Source organism: Stegastes partitus, unplaced genomic scaffold (genome assembly GCF_000690725.1).
Source record: "Stegastes partitus isolate 25-593 unplaced genomic scaffold, Stegastes_partitus-1.0.2 Scaffold1322, whole genome shotgun sequence".
Classification (NCBI taxonomy): Eukaryota; Metazoa; Chordata; class Actinopteri; family Pomacentridae; genus Stegastes; species Stegastes partitus.
Genome location: NW_007579053.1, coordinates 29,349 through 47,516, shown reverse-complemented (window position 1 = coordinate 47,516; position 18,168 = coordinate 29,349). Strand labels below are relative to the sequence as shown.

General features: G+C 40.6%; 2 protein-coding genes across 4 annotated transcripts; both read right to left on the bottom strand.

The window, feature by feature from the left end:
- Positions 1–2,291: 2,291 nt before the first annotated feature.
- Positions 2,292–16,098, bottom strand: LOC103369712 (ras-related protein Rab-5C-like). 3 transcript variants are annotated; one of them, XR_520849.1, is made up of 7 exons: positions 15,953–16,098; positions 12,899–13,239; positions 11,317–11,468; positions 10,922–11,044; positions 10,711–10,804; positions 8,618–9,564; positions 2,292–2,357 (listed from the first exon to the last, which is right to left on the bottom strand). XR_520849.1 is itself a non-coding variant. In XM_008298493.1 (6 exons), exons 2-6 carry the CDS (start codon positions 13,065–13,067, stop codon positions 9,428–9,430), a joined length of 675 nt encoding a protein of 224 aa, XP_008296715.1. In that variant the 5' UTR covers positions 13,068–13,239; positions 15,949–16,098; the 3' UTR covers positions 8,558–9,427. The 3 variants fall into 3 exon arrangements, 2 of the variants coding, with proteins under 2 accessions (XP_008296715.1, XP_008296714.1); XM_008298493.1 differs by lacking the exon at positions 2,292–2,357 and having other exon boundaries at positions 8,558–9,564; positions 15,949–16,098; XM_008298492.1 differs by lacking the exon at positions 2,292–2,357 and having other exon boundaries at positions 8,558–9,564.
- A 282-nt stretch (positions 16,099–16,380) lies between these two features.
- Positions 16,381–17,888, bottom strand: LOC103369711 (toxin 3FTx-Oxy5-like). The gene is made up of 4 exons (XM_008298491.1): positions 17,826–17,888; positions 17,624–17,709; positions 17,290–17,394; positions 16,381–17,186 (listed from the first exon to the last, which is right to left on the bottom strand). The coding sequence occupies exons 2-4, from the start codon at positions 17,670–17,672 to the stop codon at positions 17,080–17,082; spliced, it is 261 nt and encodes an 86-aa protein (XP_008296713.1). The 5' UTR covers positions 17,673–17,709; positions 17,826–17,888; the 3' UTR covers positions 16,381–17,079.
- Positions 17,889–18,168: the final 280 nt, after the last annotated feature.

Below are 18,168 nucleotides of genomic sequence, written 5' to 3'. Positions count from 1 at the left end.
TGGATGCGCGGTGGAAATATACTTGGAGTTCGAGCTATGTCCTTCTCATTGAAGTCCTCTGGCACCCTGCTTGACCTCGCCGCAAGGCAGCAGCCGCCCTAAAAATAAAGGAGGCCATGTGCGCGCATGCAAGCAGAGACAAGGGTGTAAGATATCAGCTCTCCTGATGTCTTTGCTTGGATACAAAGGAAAACAACACAGAGTGAAATAGCCACATGCTCTCACGCAAACTTTGCCCACCGGAGTGGAATCAGCCTCCTGTTGTTAGGCTCGGATCAGGGTATCCACGGGCTCCACTTCCACCAAGCTCAAGTCCAATCAGCGTGTTCCCGGCATCAGAGTTAATACCGGCTCCATCATCTTGAGTGCTTTCATTAAGGGAGGGACATTTTTATTCCTGCCGCAACCAGAATCACGAGGAAACTAGCCGCGTGCTTCAGTTTAACCTGGTCACCATGGCAACGTAGCATCTTTTTGTGTGTGTGTAATTTTTGTTTTTTTCGACTTCAAAGTTTGATTGAGATGCCACTTGAAGGATGGTTCATCTCGAAACGACGGAGGAGGGGGGGAAACGTGAAAGAGAAGAATGGCGGCATTGTGGAAGCCGGAGCCGCATAATAGCCGCAGTTCACAGCTTGGAACGGCGTAACCCTCGGCAGCGAAGAGTATCTGAGCGTGACGACAATATCCACCTTCACATTCGATTTGACACTCAGTAGGTCTGCTTATTAGCAAATACATTCCCGCAGCAAATAGCGTTTTGATCGTTTGTTTCAGAGCATCCAAGGATTTCACGTCCTTGGCATGTGACTGAAATGAACTCAGCTACTGTCGGTTAGATTTGTAAGAAGAAATATTTTCTGTTCTAAGTAAATATATATATATATATAAATATTACAAAATGTAAAGGACAAAAGTCTCCTGAGCTGATTCCTGATGAGGCCTTTGATTTTAGATGAAAGAATCAATCAAACACAGATCGACGGCCTTCTGCTCATCGAAAAAAAAAAAAAAAAGGTAAAAATGCTCGAAATAAAAAGACAGCTATGAGTCACGGAAGTAAGGGGAGTGAGGATGGAGTGTATTTTGAGCCGCGGTGCTCCTCAGTTCGACAAAATCTGGCAACCGACGTCTTCAAACCTCACACTTCATTTTCTCGATCACTGATTTGCGACATGTGGGATTGCTGAGGGGAATATGTTTGTCCTCACGTGGGTTTGTCGATAAATGATGTAACGGATCGTGAACAGAAAATACATGTTCTAGTGCACTGGTTCTCAAACTGGGAGTCGGGACCTCCATGGGGGTCCCAAGATAATTTCAGGGGGTCGCCAGATCATTGTAAAAAAAATAAAATAAATAAAATAAAGCCTACATTAATCAAATAAATTTGCATTAGGGCTGTCAAAGTAAAAGTGTCCACTTCTTCCCACTTCTTTATCGGACTTGTTAGTATGATTTGATTATGCCATATTATTATTCTTTTTTTCTCTTGTTAGAATCATTTTCTTCTGTTTTTATATATTTTTTTCACTTTCATTTGCTCGAAATAAATTCAGTTCATTCAAAAGAAAATTAACGTGTTAATTTAAGAGATTAATCTGTGGAATTAACACATTCATTTTTAACACAATAATGCACGAACAACAAAGTTATTACTAATCATGATATGTTAAAAATTCTAATTGGGGGGTCACAAACACAAACTTATGTTATCTTGGGGGTCGTGGCTCAAAAAGTTTGAGAACCGCTGCTTTAAAGTCTGAGACAACGGAGGCCCGTTCTGGACGGGATGTGACCATAGACTGTATAAAAGATGGACGTAGCAACCGGCCCTGAAAAATGAAACCAACCCGGAAGTGTCAAAAACCTGCAATATCACTACGACCGCTAGCTGCTGGCTCCAAAAAGCTCTGGCTCCCATAGACTGGAATTGGAAAAGAAGTGATCACAGATCATGAAATACTGCATTCCTACAGCTCAGGATTTTTTTTAAAATTAGTTTTTATGGTCAAATCCAGAGATCAGGTGGCCAATCTGAAAATAAATCAATACTGAATTTTTAAAAAATCGTCAACATTTTGCGGGGCAAGGGGCGTGGCTGGCTTGATTGACAGTCGGCAGCGACGATGCAGACAAAGCGAGCAGAAGGCGGTAAATGTGGGCGGGCAGAGAGGGTCCGCCTCTCAATCCATCTGACCAATCGCTGCTCCTATGGCTCCGCCCCCCTCTGACAATTTTTGCGTCACTGGCTCCAAAAATCCCAGATGTCAACCAGGAAGTAGCAAAACCCTGGCTTAATTTTCTCAGTGCAGAAACCAACGGGTGACGTCACCGTAGCTACGTCCATCTTTTATATAGTCTATGGATGTGACGCTCAAAGGGCGTCGCTGTGTTACTCAGAGGAGCAACCAGACGGAGACGGAGGCTGACGAGGGTCACTGGGCCCCTCTACAGGATGGATCATCGGCAGGACAGCAGAAATCTTACCAGTGGCTTCAAAAGGCCAGAACAACCATAAATAAGGCGAGATGTCTCATCCGCGCTGCCAGCCAGTGGAATCGCACGGCCACACTGGCGGCCATCTTGGTACGGTGCGCTCGCTCACCCATAACATTGTGTTGTAGAGGTGCATGTACTTTTTAAATAACCATAACTTGCTCAGTTTTCAAACAGGTTGGTTTGTTATAAACGTCAGAGGTGTAGTTATAACACTGACGGATAATTATGTTACCCTCTAACGGCCAGCAACAATTAGTATTTCAATTATTTTGTATTCTATTTGTATTTTTGTCATTTGAATTGTAGCCACGTCAATAACGTTTGTAAGAAACCAAACCGTCAAGATTTCAGCGAGATAAGAGTTTTTACGTTTGTGCAGATCGCTCACCTTCCTTCACGTACCACAGGTTCCTCCAGAGAGCTGCCCCGTGGCAAGATGGCCGCCGGTGATCCCGTTCGAAACGTCGCCTTAAGACATCTAGCCTTTATTATATCTATGGGAACAACAGCATGGAGGCTGTGATCACGGCGGCACAGATTTTCTTTGATTTACATTTGAATTGTTCTTTTGTACACGAGAGAATTTAAACGTCTGAATCCGATTTAAATAGTGACTTCATTACCTGACTTTCTGTGTTTTCTTCTTTGACGTCAATAAGGATCGTCTCACTTCTCTTTGACGCTGAGCAACACAAACTACATCACATACAAACAGCTTTGGAACGAGGAGCATTTCAGAATCAACACATTTACTCTTTGGAAGGCACAAGATGATGAAAGCCTCTCAGAAATGTGACCAAGGAGAATTAGATCACGATGCATTCTGGGTAAGACGTTCTCCTCAAGTGTGCATCCTCCATCCTGGAGGGTCAATGCCACTGAAGTCCACTTGAGCTTTTTTCCAGTAATGGAACTGCGCTCAAGACGGCAGCGATTCACCAAAGAGGACAATGAGAGCTTTGAACACAGCGACTAAAACCCACAGCTGGAGTCACTCAGCTAGTTTTTGTGTATTTAGCGTTTTGGGTTTGTGACTCACTCTTTTGAAGGTAGATGCTTTCCAGATACTGTTTTTGTTTTTACCTGATCTTGATGGGAGTAGAAACTGTGCAGTGCAAAGATTTAAATCTCAAACTAAAAACAGTAAATGTCCCACAGTGTGAGCCGTGGATAAGTGTTCCAGTAGATCTTTAAATCCGACCATTACACCTTCTTAGTTTGTCTTTTGGGAGAAGTGTGAGGCTGCAAAGAAAAAAAAAAAGCTCCCCCTCATCAGCTGTGCCGACGTGTTCCCCCGATGTGTTCAAGGAAACATTTTCCATTTAAGAAAATGTTCTGCTGGTTGCGTGAGGCCACTTTGTGACTAGCTTAGCTTAGCATAAAGACTGGAAGCAGAGGGAAACAGCTAGCCTGGTTCTGTCTAAATGTAACTAAATGAACCTATTAACTCCTTTAAAGCTCACTAAATAACACGTTATACTTTATTTTTTAAAATATTCATCTAAAAACTGAAGCGTAAAAACAACACGATGCTATTTTACACACATTATGTGCTCACAGGATTATTATGGAACTGTTTCTTGGCTGGGACCAAGACAAATAAACTCCGGGAAGATACAGGATTTTTTTAAAAAAAGAACTTTTGGAATATTTTACTGTTATTTTACAGATTTTACCTCTTTTGGTAAATTTCAGATAATAACTAGTAAAATCACAGACAATAAAAAAACAAAAATTAAATAACACTTGAGTCTTTAAAAAACGTCCAAAGCTGTACAAAATATTAACATTAAAAAAAGTTGGGTTTTTTTGTTTTTAAATTAAAAATCATTATTTTACACTCAGAAGTGTATTTAAATGAACACTAAACATAATTAAGATATTTGTGGTTATTTAAAGGAAAATTCATGTATGTTAAGGATTGAAAAACGAAAAATACAGTTTAAAGAGTTATATTTGTTCTGTTAAATCACAGACAAAAAAATACAATTTAATTTTTTTTTAATTTAAATAATTAAATTTAAATTAAATTACATTTTAAAAACACTTAAATCTTTAAAAAAAAAAACAGCCCAAAATTGTACATAATATGAACATTAAAAATATATATTTTTATAAATGACAAATCATTTTTCATGCACCCAAAAGTGTCATTAAATCAACATTAAATCTAATCATTTTCCAGATATTTGTGGTTATTTAAAGGATTATTTAAAGGAAAATTCATGTATAATAAGGATTAAAAAAAGAAAAATACAATTTAAAGTTTTTTTTGCTTTTTTTTTTTTTTAGATTATTCCTGTTTTGTTAAATCAGATAGATGATAATATCTGGTAAATCACAGAAAAAAAAAAGGTAATTTACATGTTGACTGTAAAAAACAGGTCACAACTGTATGTAAACAATCTGACTTTTAAAAATAGTACTTTGCTCCATTACAATATATGACTACTTTTTAAAATGTATTTCAATCAGTTCCAAACATAATTTTTCAGATATTTGCCATCATTTTTTTGTCACCTTTTCCATCCGATTTAAAAAATTTTCTGTAGATTTGTTGATTTTTTTTACCCAGGCAAGAAATATTCCAGCACCTAACCACCTTTAAATTGTATTTTTTTTTGCAATGTGAAATCTGCACCATCAGTAATCAGCGAACGTGTAAATGTGCGAAAACGAGAACGTTCAGCAAATCCAGTAAAACGCAGCACGAGTAAGACGTTTAAAAAAACCTTTCCAGCAGCTGTTTATTGTGCTTCCTCCGGCAGACTACCTTCCTCGCCGGCGTCCCATTCGGCGGCGGCAACACGGTTAGATGTTTCATTTTAGATAAGAGACAATTATTGTAGCACATCACACGCACCGTCGTTATCAGCAGAAAATCTCAAACTGCACCACAGAATGCAATCCAGATAGCGCGTCCCCGTGCCCTTGGTATTTAATGACATTTCTTTCTGCCCAGGAAGATAGAGGGAATCCATCAGAGCCAGTGTTTGGGAAATGTTTCTGTCTTTTTTGAACTGGGCCACCGGTTTCTCATGCAAAAAAACAACAACAACAACAAAAAAACACATTTACAGTAGGAAAGCTAATCTGAACATCCATGTTGTTATGACAACCACGCTTTTATACGACCACATTACCTGTTTCGTTTGAAGATAAGAGATGCACAAAATAAAAACAAAACAGTGGAACAAAAATGTGAATTTATTTTCAGTTCCCTTTTTTTTTTTTTCCCCCTGCAAATCTCCTCGTCTAAACACTGTCAATTTCAGTTCAGCTCTCACACCATTATGATTCACAGAGGCCAAGCATGAAATGAGTTTCTCTTTTTGACAGAACGCGTTTTGACTGACAGCTCAACAAATGAGAAATCATTTACTGTGAACAGAGCGCCCGCCTGCTTTTGGCAAGAGATGCTGCCTATCTGTGTGTGTGTGTGTGTGTGTGTTGAAATGGCTGCAAAAGTGGATTTAATGTAAGGTCTTCATTGGCAGCAGCAGCTCGTCTGACAATCTAAGAGACAGTTTACTCCAGTTTCCAGGGTGAAAATCTTTACATGGAGGCTCCTGATTCTGAGTAAAACGTAAATAACTCGATTCATTTAGTTAAAATCTAAATAAACATCATGCTTGACTTTTTGTGGAGATGATCCACACTCAGACGAGATGTGTTCACGAGGAGGAAAGCAATAACTATCTAAATTTATTCAGCTAAAAATGAGTCCCGAACACGAGCTGCTCATCGTACCCGGACCCACAAAGAACATCCTGGCAAAGCCCCTGAATTTAATGAAGGGTGGATCTCTTTAATTATCTTATTTTTTCCCAAAGTTCCAAAAAAAAAAGTGTTTCATTTGCAAAATTGTGCAGAAAAAAAATATTACGGAAACGTTGCCTGAGGTGGAAGAACTAGTGCGTCGATAAAAGCTCAGTGTGAGGAATTTCAATAGAAAGACTTCAGCTCGACCGGAAAGATGAAAAAACGGCAGAAACATCAGATCTGTGTGGAGAGATAAGGAGGCTGCAGCATCCCTCAAAAGAAGACATAAAATCGACATCAGAACCGCGTTCGTCACATCGTTTTCTATTGTTTGAAGTTTGACCGTTTGGCCATATTTCAACGCGGATCAACCGAACCGTTCATCTCCAGCCACCCAATTATCTCGATAGAACAGCGTTGAATGGAAATCGGCGTTAATTCACATTTTCTGGAACATTTTTTTTAGGATTTAGATGGAAAATTTGAGCATCGTGTCACTTTTAAATCACAGAAATTAGGAAAACTATTAAAAAAACATTGCTTAATGCTGGAATATTTCACAAAAATATTTTAAAAACATATCAGAAACGCCAAAATCACCACAAACTACGGTTTTAAAATGCCCATAAAATAGAATCAATACCCCCCAAACGTACAAATAACCTTTCAGGCAATCCTTTATTCAGTTTTTCCACTAGACTGCACCAGCTTCAATCAGCTGCAAGTACAAAAAAATGACAACATGAGTGTACAGAGGTTTGACTAACAGTCCAGCTGGATGCTGTGTAATATGTTTGAGTTTCTTTAACTAATAGGCTTCAATCTGCTCCACTCTTTATGGACGCACCTCCATTAAAAGGCCAAAGATCATCGCGACAACGAAGCGCCGCATTAACCCGGAGAAACGACGCTTTAAGACGAGCTGCGGCATAATGAGGTGAACACAAATGAAGTGCATCGCGACCAAGCTGCTGCTGCTCCTCTGCAGGACAACTTTTTTTTTCTCACTTTGCCAGTAATGTTTTTTTTTTTTCTTCTCCATACTGTTTCCTTTCACAGAGACACACAGATGGGATGTGCAGACAAATGCAAACACTGACTGTGCACTAAATTAAACAGCTCTTCCTTTCCTGCACTAACAGCTCCACCAGCAAAACGCCTGAATCGTGACGAGTAAGTTAGTTTTTGCAGCTGAATGAGTTTTTACTTTTTATTCTACACATGCATGTAAAGAAAAATCAACAGTGGCAGGACTCTGTGAATCTGGATTCAAGTGTGATGCTGCCATCTAGTGTCTGAAAATGTTTACTTCTCTCATTTTAGATTTCTATTAAATTATAAAACTGTCTTTGCAGGATGTGTCCAAAAAATCTGCCGGATAAAGAATCTGACATCACCACTATGACCACGATGTTTTCAATAAGATTCTGATGATTTGAACTTCAAACTGGGCGTGCTAAAGTATTAGCATGTCACCGTCCCGATGCTTAGGGTCTGGAGCGTGCATACAGGACGCCGTGAAACAACTCAGAACAAAACAAAAAGAATCTTGTGTTGTATTTATTACTTTTAAGATTTACAAGTTATTTCACATTTCTTTTGTTTTTTGTTTTTTTTTTAAAAAAGGCCAACAACTCTCTGGTGGTACAGTTATCCACACACAATGAATGAGAACAACTGCAGAAACGTCTCCAGATGTGTGCAGCCTATCAGATCACGGCCAGCAAAATTGCGAGCGGCTCTGAAACTGTCCGATCCAAGAATAGCAAGCGCCCCCTTTACACCTGGCACTAAGATGTGATGTGAATCTGGATAGGAGAGGGAGGAATAATGGGAATAAGTGTGACTGCACGCAGAGCTCGTTGGGTTTGGTGTGTAATCACAGACTGTATAAAAGATGGACGTAGCAACCGGCCCTGAAAAATGAAGCCAACCAGGAAATGTCAAAAACCTGCAATATCACTACGTCCACTAGTCCTGGCTCCAAAAAGCTCCCATAGACTTGAACTGGAAAAGAAGTGAATCCAGAGATCAGGTGGCCAATCTGAAAATAAATCAATACTGAATTTTTAAAAAATCGTCAACATTTTGCGGGGCAAGGGGCGTGGCTGGCTTGATTGACAGTCGGCAGCGACGATGCAGACGAAGCGAGCAGAAGGCGGTAAATGTGGGCGGGCAGAGAGGGCCCGCCTCTCAATCCGTCTGACCAATCGCTGCTCCTATGGCTCCGCCCCCCTCCGACGACTTTTGCGTCACTGGCTCCAAAAATCCAAGATGTCAACCAGGAAGTAGCAAAACCCTGGCTTCATTTTCTCAGTGCAGTGACGTCACGGCAGCTACGTCCATCCTTTATACAGTCTGTGTGTGTAATCAGATAAGTCAGGATGCATTTCGAGGTGGTCGAGCTTCAACTGCAAGCTGACACGTTAATGAATAAAGTCCATTTGTTGCCGTCCTCGCATTAACTCACAAGTTCACCAGCTAGCACCTGTTTGCATCCTGAGAGTACGGGCAGATAATGACAATACATTTTTCTCTACTCGGTGTAAAAGCGAAGCTCCAGACGTCGTTATCCAGACAACTCATCACATGTTAATACCGGCTGTTAACGGGGCCAACAAGACCAAAAGCTTCATCGCTCTGCCGTTTCAGCATCACTAATAGTTGGGTGTTTGTATCTTCTGTAAAGATCAACGTAGAGGGACATGATGAGAGTACAAAATGTGTGTATGTGTGCATCTGTGTGTGCTGCTTATACACACACACACACACACACACACACACACACACACGCGCTCAAACAAACAGGGGAAATGGCAAACAACCTCAGCATCACGCTTCAAAGAGTTCATTTAAAACAGTATTCAATCAACTGAGACAGAGGCTGAAGATGAACAGGGAGGCAGACAGACACACAGGGAGGAGGGGGGGAAAGACAGAAGAGAAGTAGTGAGGGATCTTGGGAATTCCCTCTAGCTTATGATTCTTTTAAAAAAAAGTTCCTTTAATCAAAGAGGATCCAGATAATCTCATCTGTAATCTCAGTTTAAGAGCAGGAGCTGGCGAGTGGCTCTGCCCTCTCCTGCCTCTCTGGGTTTTAGCTACGTGATGTCCTTTAAATGATGTTCAGGGCTCGTTCACTAAGTTCACTGTGTTGTACTTGCTAGTTGCCGCCGCCGCCGCCGCCGCAGCACTGGCTGCTGCGGCCCTGAGGGCTGGCTTCTTGTAGATCCACTCCCGTCTTCGTCCGCCCGCCTTGTCCAGCTCCGCCCTGAGGATCGTTCTTCGGTAGCTTCTTTGCTGCAGGGGCAGAATCGCAGATATTTAGATGCGACCACAAGACACAGATTCCACCAGTGATTCTCAATCCTGAGCACTGGACAAGATACTGAAGTAAACACATGGTTCTGCTGCACAAAATGTTTTTTTTATTTTATCTATAACTCACTGGAATGTGCAAACTGGACTAAAGGCTTACAAGTGGCCTCGTTTTGAGTAATCACGTGATAAACAAAGAAAGTGTTGAATCACTTTTCACAACCTCTGACACCGAGGAGACAAATCTTCTAGCCTCGTAGTTGTCAGGGAAAAAAAAACAACTAAGGATCCTTCAGGTGGTTAAAAACAAGTAACCTGTGCTCTCAGATTAGTTGATTAAGCCCTGTTTGCATGGGACTAGTATGACCTGGGGGCCCCAGTAGTTTGCATTGATAGCTGAGGCCTTAAAGTTAAAATCAGGGGTCCTGTGACAGTCCGTCCATTGTGAAATGGCATCTTGGAGATGTTTTTTTGGTGCAAGATTATGTTTTCTCTGCACTTTTCTACTTCCCCTTTCCAGCTTGACAACTATGGAGGATGTGTTGGTAATTAAAAAGAAAAATTCAGACGGTATTTTGGGTGGGATTCAGGAGGCTTACGTCATTGCACAGCATGGAGACCAAATCACAGAAAAAGCAAAACCTCCAACGATGGACAGCGCATGATCAGGAGCATCGGGAGTTCTTTCAGCAGTCTAAACTGTTATGTGGAGCTCTACTACTGTTGTATCAGGAGATATTGTGAAAAAGATTTGTGCAAATGTGGCACAAAAAACACATTCGAAATCTTTCAATATTCTGCAAAGGTTGCTTGATTTTAATTGTTGTATTCTGAAGAGAGAGTTTCCTCCAATTTTCCTTCCTGTTTTAAACATGTATTGAAACTTTTAGACACTATTTATTGTTCTATGTCATGCTAATGGTTAGGAACAAATACTACTTCAAAAACTTGTTTCCCTCGACACCCGCTAGACTTTATGTCAGGAAAGTGATTTTAATCCACTGAAAACTGCATTTTATTTTTGTTTTTTTTTGGCTAAAGGAATGGGAGCAGCAGGAAACTGAAGCGCTACCAAAAAGCATCCGTGGGTGCAGTTAGGAGGCAGATTTGATCTGATGCGATACTTACCAATAGCCATGAAAATTTCATTGACATTCATGGCAGTCTTGGCTGAGGTCTCCATAAAAAGTAGACTGTTGTCATCGGCATACGTTTGTGCCTCCTGAGAATACAGAGGAGAGTCGGCTGAGGTTTATTACAGCTTTATGTTAAAAATAAACTCAAGGTAAGAATTTGAAAATCAGAGTTTTCACTATTAAACTGAAACATTTCTGCATACCTGAAGATCTACGGCTCTCTTGTTGGCGATGTCCGCCTTGTTGCCAGCCAGAGCGATCACTATGTTGGGGCTGGCTTGTCTTTGAAGCTCCTTCACCCAGTTTTTTGCACGTGCAAAAGTGTCCTGATAAAGCAGCAAACTTGATTAGCATTCTTCTCACCGGGCGTAATTATAATTACAGCTATTTTCAACTTTTCACTTTACAGTACGACCATGACGTGACCTCAAAACACTCACACAGTCTGAACACCTCCACGGGTCTAATTTTAGACAAGACGTAATGAATTTTTAAACACCGAACCTAAACTCGAGGAGTGTCTTGAATCCTTAAGTAACACCCAACACACAGAAGACCTTAGATGACCAACATGGTTACATTTGGCACATAAACCTACTGTGTTGGTGATGTCATAGACCACGATGGCCGCCTGAGCGCCTCTGTAGTACATCGGAGCCAGGCTGTGGTAGCGCTCCTGACCTGCTGTGTCCCAGATCTCAAACTTCACAGTGGTGTCGTCCAGGCAGACAGTCTGAGTAAGGAAGGCAGCTGAAGAAAAAAGAACAATCTGCTTAAGTGGAGGGTTGATGTACTTAGTGATGTTCCTGGATGAAACTCCTGTTTATGCTCGGAAGTAGGTATCAATTCAGATGAACTTGGGCACAAGTTTCATGGCATTCTTCACATCACAAAACAATTAAATCTTCGCCTTTCAGTGATCAATATGCAGGAAAAATAAAGGATTATGTTGGAATTATTTTGACAGATACTGCAATTGTGCCTGAAAATTGTTGTCAGGAAGCTACGTTCAGAGCTCAGACGTAGTGCAGCACCCCTGAAGCAGATACAGCTCAAGGACCCAACAAGTAGCAACTTGTCAGTGCTGAGACTTGAACAACATATCTCATAATCAATAGCCTTAACCTTTGAACCATTGCTTCCTAGTGCTAGTCATGATTTAAGTGGGATTGGTACATTTGCATTCCTTTCCCAAAATGATCTGTAGTACCAACATGCTTCATCTGTAAAACGCATGGTGCTACATCTATTTTCGGGAATATAATAAGAAATTGAAGGTCCAAATGTGGTTTACAACTCCACAAAGGCTACTAAGAGGACCTGAACGTTCTGATAACTTTTTCATGCAAAACCCAATTCAGGATTACAACTGGAAATGTTTCTGTTATCTTTTACAATTTGTGTTCTGCAATAAAAAATGAAAATCTTTTTAATATGAGCGTCGTGTTGTACCTATTGAACATAAAACTAAGTGAGCTGCATGTATGCTAGGGTGGGTTTCAAAGCTTTGGGTAGCGGTCAGGCACCATAAACGGGCAGAGGCTGTCCGGTAGAATCTATAATCTCCTTCACCTGATCTTTGTTTACATAGTTCCTGATTTAAAGCTAAATTTCTGTCATTTTATTTACGCAAAGTTCTTATAAAGCTGCTTGTTATTAGACGAGATTCAACATGTGAGAATTCATCTCGGACAATATAAATATGAAACACATATCCACAAAATAGGTTATCAAAAAGTATTGTTGTGGTACCGTATAAGGACAAATATCAATTCATCCATCCATTATCTATACACCGCTTAACCCTCACTAGGGTCACGGGGGGCTGGAGTCTATCCCAGCTACTACGGACAATTTAGAATCACCAATTAACCTCAACATGTTTTTGGACTGTGGGAGGAAGCCGGATAACCCGGAGAGAACCCACGCTGCACGAGGAGAACATGGAGACTCCACGCAGAAAGATCCCGGGTGTCCTCACCGGGACACGAACCGGCGACCTTCTTGCTGCGAGACGACAGTGCTAACCACCGATCCACCGTGCAGCCCATACCAATAAATTACTAACAATATTCACTGCTTCCATACACCTAACAACATAATCCATCTACTAAGACACTCAAAGCTTTACCACTAAATTTTGTCCCCCAAAAGTCGAGCAACACGTTTCCATCTCTTACCTCCGATGGTGCTCTCCTGGAATTCATGGAACTGGCCTTTGACGAAGCGCAGCACTAAGCTGGACTTGCCCACCGCCGACTCCCCCAGCAGCACCAGTTTGAACTGGCAGATTTTATTTGTTGCTGCAGCACCATTAGGCCTGCTCGCTCCTCCACCACGCCCAGCCATTGACAGACAGAGACCGTTATGGATGAGATGGTCGGAAACTACAGGTCGGCGAGGTGTGAAGACGGGAGAGGGCTCTGGAAACACAGGCACCGACGGTAAGTGAGGTCAGAGATCAAACTCCTGATGTCAAAAACCAGATGGGCCCGAACAGCAGAGGACTGACCCCGGTTGCCTTGAGAAAAAAAAAAAAAGAAGCATCAGTGGATCCAGGTATAGGAACACATGCTTTTGTCATTTATTACACAAAAACATTTTTCATGTTGCAGACCTGAGCACGAACTTTTAAAGAATTACATTTCAAAACAACCAAAACTCGGATACAGCTCGTATACCGGCTGTGCTGCTTGTATTTAGGGTTGTTGACTCCTGTCCAGATTTCTGTTGGTTGATATTTGAATCCATAAAACATCAGATGATAGCGGCAATTTGAGAATGATTGTTTACTATGCAACAAAACAAAGATTTGTGGAGCAAATCTTTACATTTCAGAAACTAAAAAAGCATATTTCTGTCATCCGTTTTTGGAAAAACATCAACCAAAAGTGGTGCATGTAAATTTCATAACACTTGACTAATCAGTTAATCAGCTCAGTTTTCAGGTCTACAAGTGGTGTCTCTATTGCACTGAGACACATCTACAATAATACACAATCCATCCATCCATTATCTATACACCGCTCAATCCTCACAAGGGTCGTGGGGGGCTGGAGCCTATCCCAACTGACTCAGGGCGAAGGCACGGGGACACCCTGGACAGGTCGCCAGTCTATCATACGGCTACACTTAGAGACAGACAACCAAGCACACTCACATTCACACCTACGGACAATTTAGAATCACCAATAAACCTCAACATGTTTTTGGACCTTGTGGGAGGAAGCTGGAGAACCCGGAGAGAACCCACACTGCACGGGGGAGAACATGCAAACTCCACACAGAAAGGTGCCCCCACCGGCGACCTCCTTGCTGCGAGGCGACAGTGCTAACCAACTGCGCCACCTTGCAGCCCATAATACACAATACAGTAGTGAAATATGAATTGATAATAGGTTATATGAAATAAAGAATCACGTCAATGAACAGAGCAAAACATACATACATGTGAGGCACAATGTTAAATAGATACTCATCTTCCAAGATCAGATAAAACAAGGAATTTGAAGATGGCCCCTTAGGCTCTTGGGAACTGAAAAATGATTAACCTGTCGATATTTCGCAGATGAATCAACAAGTAGGGCAGTGGGGCCGCAGAACATCGGAAGAAGTTGACAGTGTGGTATTACGTTTTACTGTGATGTGTATATTGCGATAATTGTGTGTTTTTTTGTCTGTTGTTTTTCTTTCTCTTGCTCACTTTTAATGTGTCGCTCTTTGCCCACGTAATTGCCCCTCAGGGATAAATAAAGTTTTTTCTGATTCTGAAAACTCATTTTGACCACATGACTTGAATAGCTCCATTTGGAAAGAATTATCAGTCTAAAATGACAGGAGTGATTTTACAGTGCATTTGCATTAAAAAATGAAAAATAATTTTTTTTAAAAAGCTGAAAACCCCCACCTGAACCCACTCTCTGATGGTGTAACACTGACAAAGGCATTCGAAACGGTTTTATTTTTTGCTTCGGATATCATCACATCTGGCCTTCTAGCTTTGTGGTGCTGATTTCTGTGGTCGAACAAATTAGTTGTGTTGCCTCGTGCTGTCACAATAACTGCAAGATGAGTGGCTGCTTTTTGTCTTTCTGCAGCTGAAATGCGTCTTTTTGTAATCACATCATATTTTTCAGCGCTCCTCTTCGATTCCTCACTGATTTTGCTTTGAACCTAAATCCGAGTGCATTGTGTTCTATCAGACAGGCTGCTTTTGCGCCAGTTTCCTTTTAATATAAAGCAGCAAAGAAAGTTTTAGCACAATGTATTAAGGTACTTTTCCTGTGACATAACTATTGCACTTTGCATCGCCAGTGCTGAAACAATTTATAGTGCATCCCTATTTAGCTGTATTTGGTTGTAGATATTCTTGTACCAGAAACACTTTAGTTTCATATCGCATGTTATGGCCGGATGTCAAGCAGACCAGTTAGTCTAGTTGTCACTCGCCTTACTGCCTGGTTTATTAATATTTGCTTGAGTTAGACTGATAAACCTGCCTCGCTGATATGCTGGACAACATTACTGCAAGTTATACTGTGATCAGAACGTGTGGTGATGGGTAAACACAAAAGAAAATGCAGTCCAGAAACTACATGTATGAGGTCATTTAGAAGCAGTACAGGCTTGTACAGCAAGAACAGGTGACTGGCTTGTTTTTTTTAACTGCATAAAGTACAGTTCAATACACATCTTGATCCCAGTTCCTCAACATGTATAAGAAATAAGCTGTTCACGTAGGGCTATGTGCTCGTGTACAAAAAGAACCCTCAAATGGCTCATCAGAACTTCATCAAAAACTGATATGCGACTCAAAAGCACTCATCTAGCATCGTAATAATAACTATAATTTAGCTGAGATGCCAAATAGTTTGCAGCACCTCGCTCAAGTGACGGGGGCTGCTGCCTGAACACACACTGGCTGTTGTGTTGTCGTCTCAGCTTTAAAAACTGTCATCTTCCCCGGCGCCAACATCGCAACCTAAATCAACAAAGTCTTGACATTTATACGAATTTAAAACACAACGAACTCCAGCCAAGCTGATTACTACATCGGCTAAAACTGCTGCGCTTAACTTCGACCGTCTAAACGCACAAAAACAACAGGAGCAGGGAGTTAGCTCCGAGGCTAAAGCTCGCCTGTAATAACGATGAGATGAGTTAGCAATGCTAACGTCGGCTAACACAAAAAAATACTCAAAAGAAACAAAGAACATGATGGCGTTCTTACTAACAGCGAAAAACAACGTCCACTCCGTCCTGTAAACAGGGAGTTGTGGCGGTGTCGTTCCTCGTTAACGACGTTTTATGCTTTTCCCTTAAAACACTTTCAGCTTCAGTAAATTAGACGCTTCCGCCTTGTGTAACCAAAACACTTCCTGTATTCGTCAGTCATGTGACGCAAAGTCACAGCCAATGAAATGGGAGGAGAGCAAGACGTCAGAAGTAGCCAGCTTAAGGACGAGCAATAAAAAATCTTTTGTTTTGAGAAAAAAATAATGTATACATGCACACTTACAATGAGTTTTTGAAAAAGATTGATTAGTTGTGCAAATCATATTTTGCAACAATATACATTTATATAAATATATTTAAATTCAGGCAGACCTTTTTTAACCCAACTATGACTAAAACTCTCAGGAAAAAAATACCACTGACAAAATTTAATTCTGGATGTTTAATATGTAAAGATCACAGTCAGATTTTTCATGCTGAAACAACTACTGTAATAGCCTACTTGTGTGATTGCATTGGTAAAAATAAAATCCACAAATAAATGCAAACATTTGAAACATTCTTGCAACATTTTCATCTTTTAAGAAGATTTTTATTTTTTTTTAAATGTAGGTCAAATTTCTAGTCATCTTCACATCACATAAGAGCTATTGAAACCGCACACGGTGGCATAAACTCAATGAGTTTTTCTTTTTGGACATTGTATCATATTTTTGCCACATGGTGGTGCAATGGGACAATAAAAGAGAAAACTCAGCAGATTAAACCAAAACAATCTTTGACTAATGTTTTCGGACTATTTACTCAAATAATATTTATACAATGATACAAAAATGTGACGATATCAAGTGTAAGTTTCAGCACTTGATGTGTTCACTGCTAAAACTTGTCTTTGTCTGTTTCTTGTCCAGATTGAAAGTTTTCTTCATGATGCACTCGTTTGCAACAAGTGATTGTAAGTGAAGTCACCTGAACAATTACATGCACATTGTTTTTAAAAATCATCACAAAACAAAACAACAAACGGGAAAGTGGACTAAAATTGCAACGAACTTGTCTTTATTATGACAGTGCTAACATTTAGAATGCATAGTAAATTGTGAAGATGTTGGAGCACGATATCCATTTATCTGTTGCACAGATCAGTGGTGCAGCAAGAGGTAGTTATTAGTCCGGGTTGATTCATAAGCCTGCAGTTGCTGGCCGAATAGCAACCCTGGGCGGAAGTTGCATCTGTAAAAGAACAGAAAAGCTTCTTATTAGAAGAAATGACTCTGAACTGGTCCAGGTAACATTGTTTAGCTGAACAGTGCACTGAACTCAGGCTGGTACTTACCAAAATGAAAGACGATACTGGCACAGACTTGGTCAGTACCGTAGCACGTCTCTGTTTTGCTTGAACAGATCTTCCGGCCTCCACAGTAACATCTCAAGGCTTCACCTAGGAAAAGAAAGAGAAATGAATGTTAAACCATTGCATAGAAACCGGCATTTCATTTCGCCTGTTACATATTTAGCTCTAAACTCTAAAGAAAACATCAAAAATATACAAGAAAACAACATATTCAATCACAAAACTTCCAGAATCCTTCAAACCTGCTTATTTGGTGGACAGATTGTAAATATACAAACACATATTTATTAAACGGACTGTTTGCAGGTTAACTCACTCTGACTGACAACCACCAAAAGCAACAGAGCAAGAATAAGAGTCTTCATGTTTTCACAATTCTTCTTCTTCTCTCTTTACCAATCTCTGTGGGGAAAGAAAAGTGGAGAAATAGGAGAAGATCAAGTTCTGCATTTGTTCAAAAAACAGCTTTGTGAGCTTCCCTATAATCCACATATTTAAAAACAGTAAACACATCTCACCTGGACAGTGATCCTGCTGTGTGCCAGTCGGGTTTCCAGCCTCCTCTTTTATTTGGCCGTGTTGCACAATTGATGCAAATCCAGTATTTCATTAACTCTGAAATGGTCTTCAGGGTTTAATACACACACACACACACACTGTGCTTTATCGAGGTCAGACAGGTGCCTGGAAAAAACCCACCATGACACCATTGATTTACTAGCAGAACATACAAACATGTTTTGTTTGTCATATGTCTAAAAACAGCTGACTCAGTGTTTGATTGGTTTCAAAGTCTGCATCAGACTTTTTCCAGTATAAAGAAATCTGTAAAGCATATTTGCAAGAGGGTGGCCCAGTTGG

Coding starts and splice junctions, on each gene's coding strand:
- LOC103369712 (XM_008298493.1), bottom strand. CDS start 13,067: ATGGCTGGGCGTGGTGGAGGAGCGAGCAGGCCTAATGGTGCTGCAGCA. Junction 10,805..10,921: donor AGAGAGCCGTAGATCTTCAG/GTATGCAGAAAT, acceptor CTGTATTCTCAG/GAGGCACAAACGTATGCCGA. Junction 9,565..10,710: donor TGAAATTTTCATGGCTATTG/GTAAGTATCGCA, acceptor CTGCCCCTGCAG/CAAAGAAGCTACCGAAGAAC.
- LOC103369711 (XM_008298491.1), bottom strand. CDS start 17,672: ATGAAGACTCTTATTCTTGCTCTGTTGCTTTTGGTGGTTGTCAGTCAG. Junction 17,395..17,623: donor TTTGGTGGTTGTCAGTCAGA/GTGAGTTAACCT, acceptor TTCTTTTCCTAG/GTGAAGCCTTGAGATGTTAC. Junction 17,187..17,289: donor CAGTATCGTCTTTCATTTTG/GTAAGTACCAGC, acceptor GTTCTTTTACAG/ATGCAACTTCCGCCCAGGGT.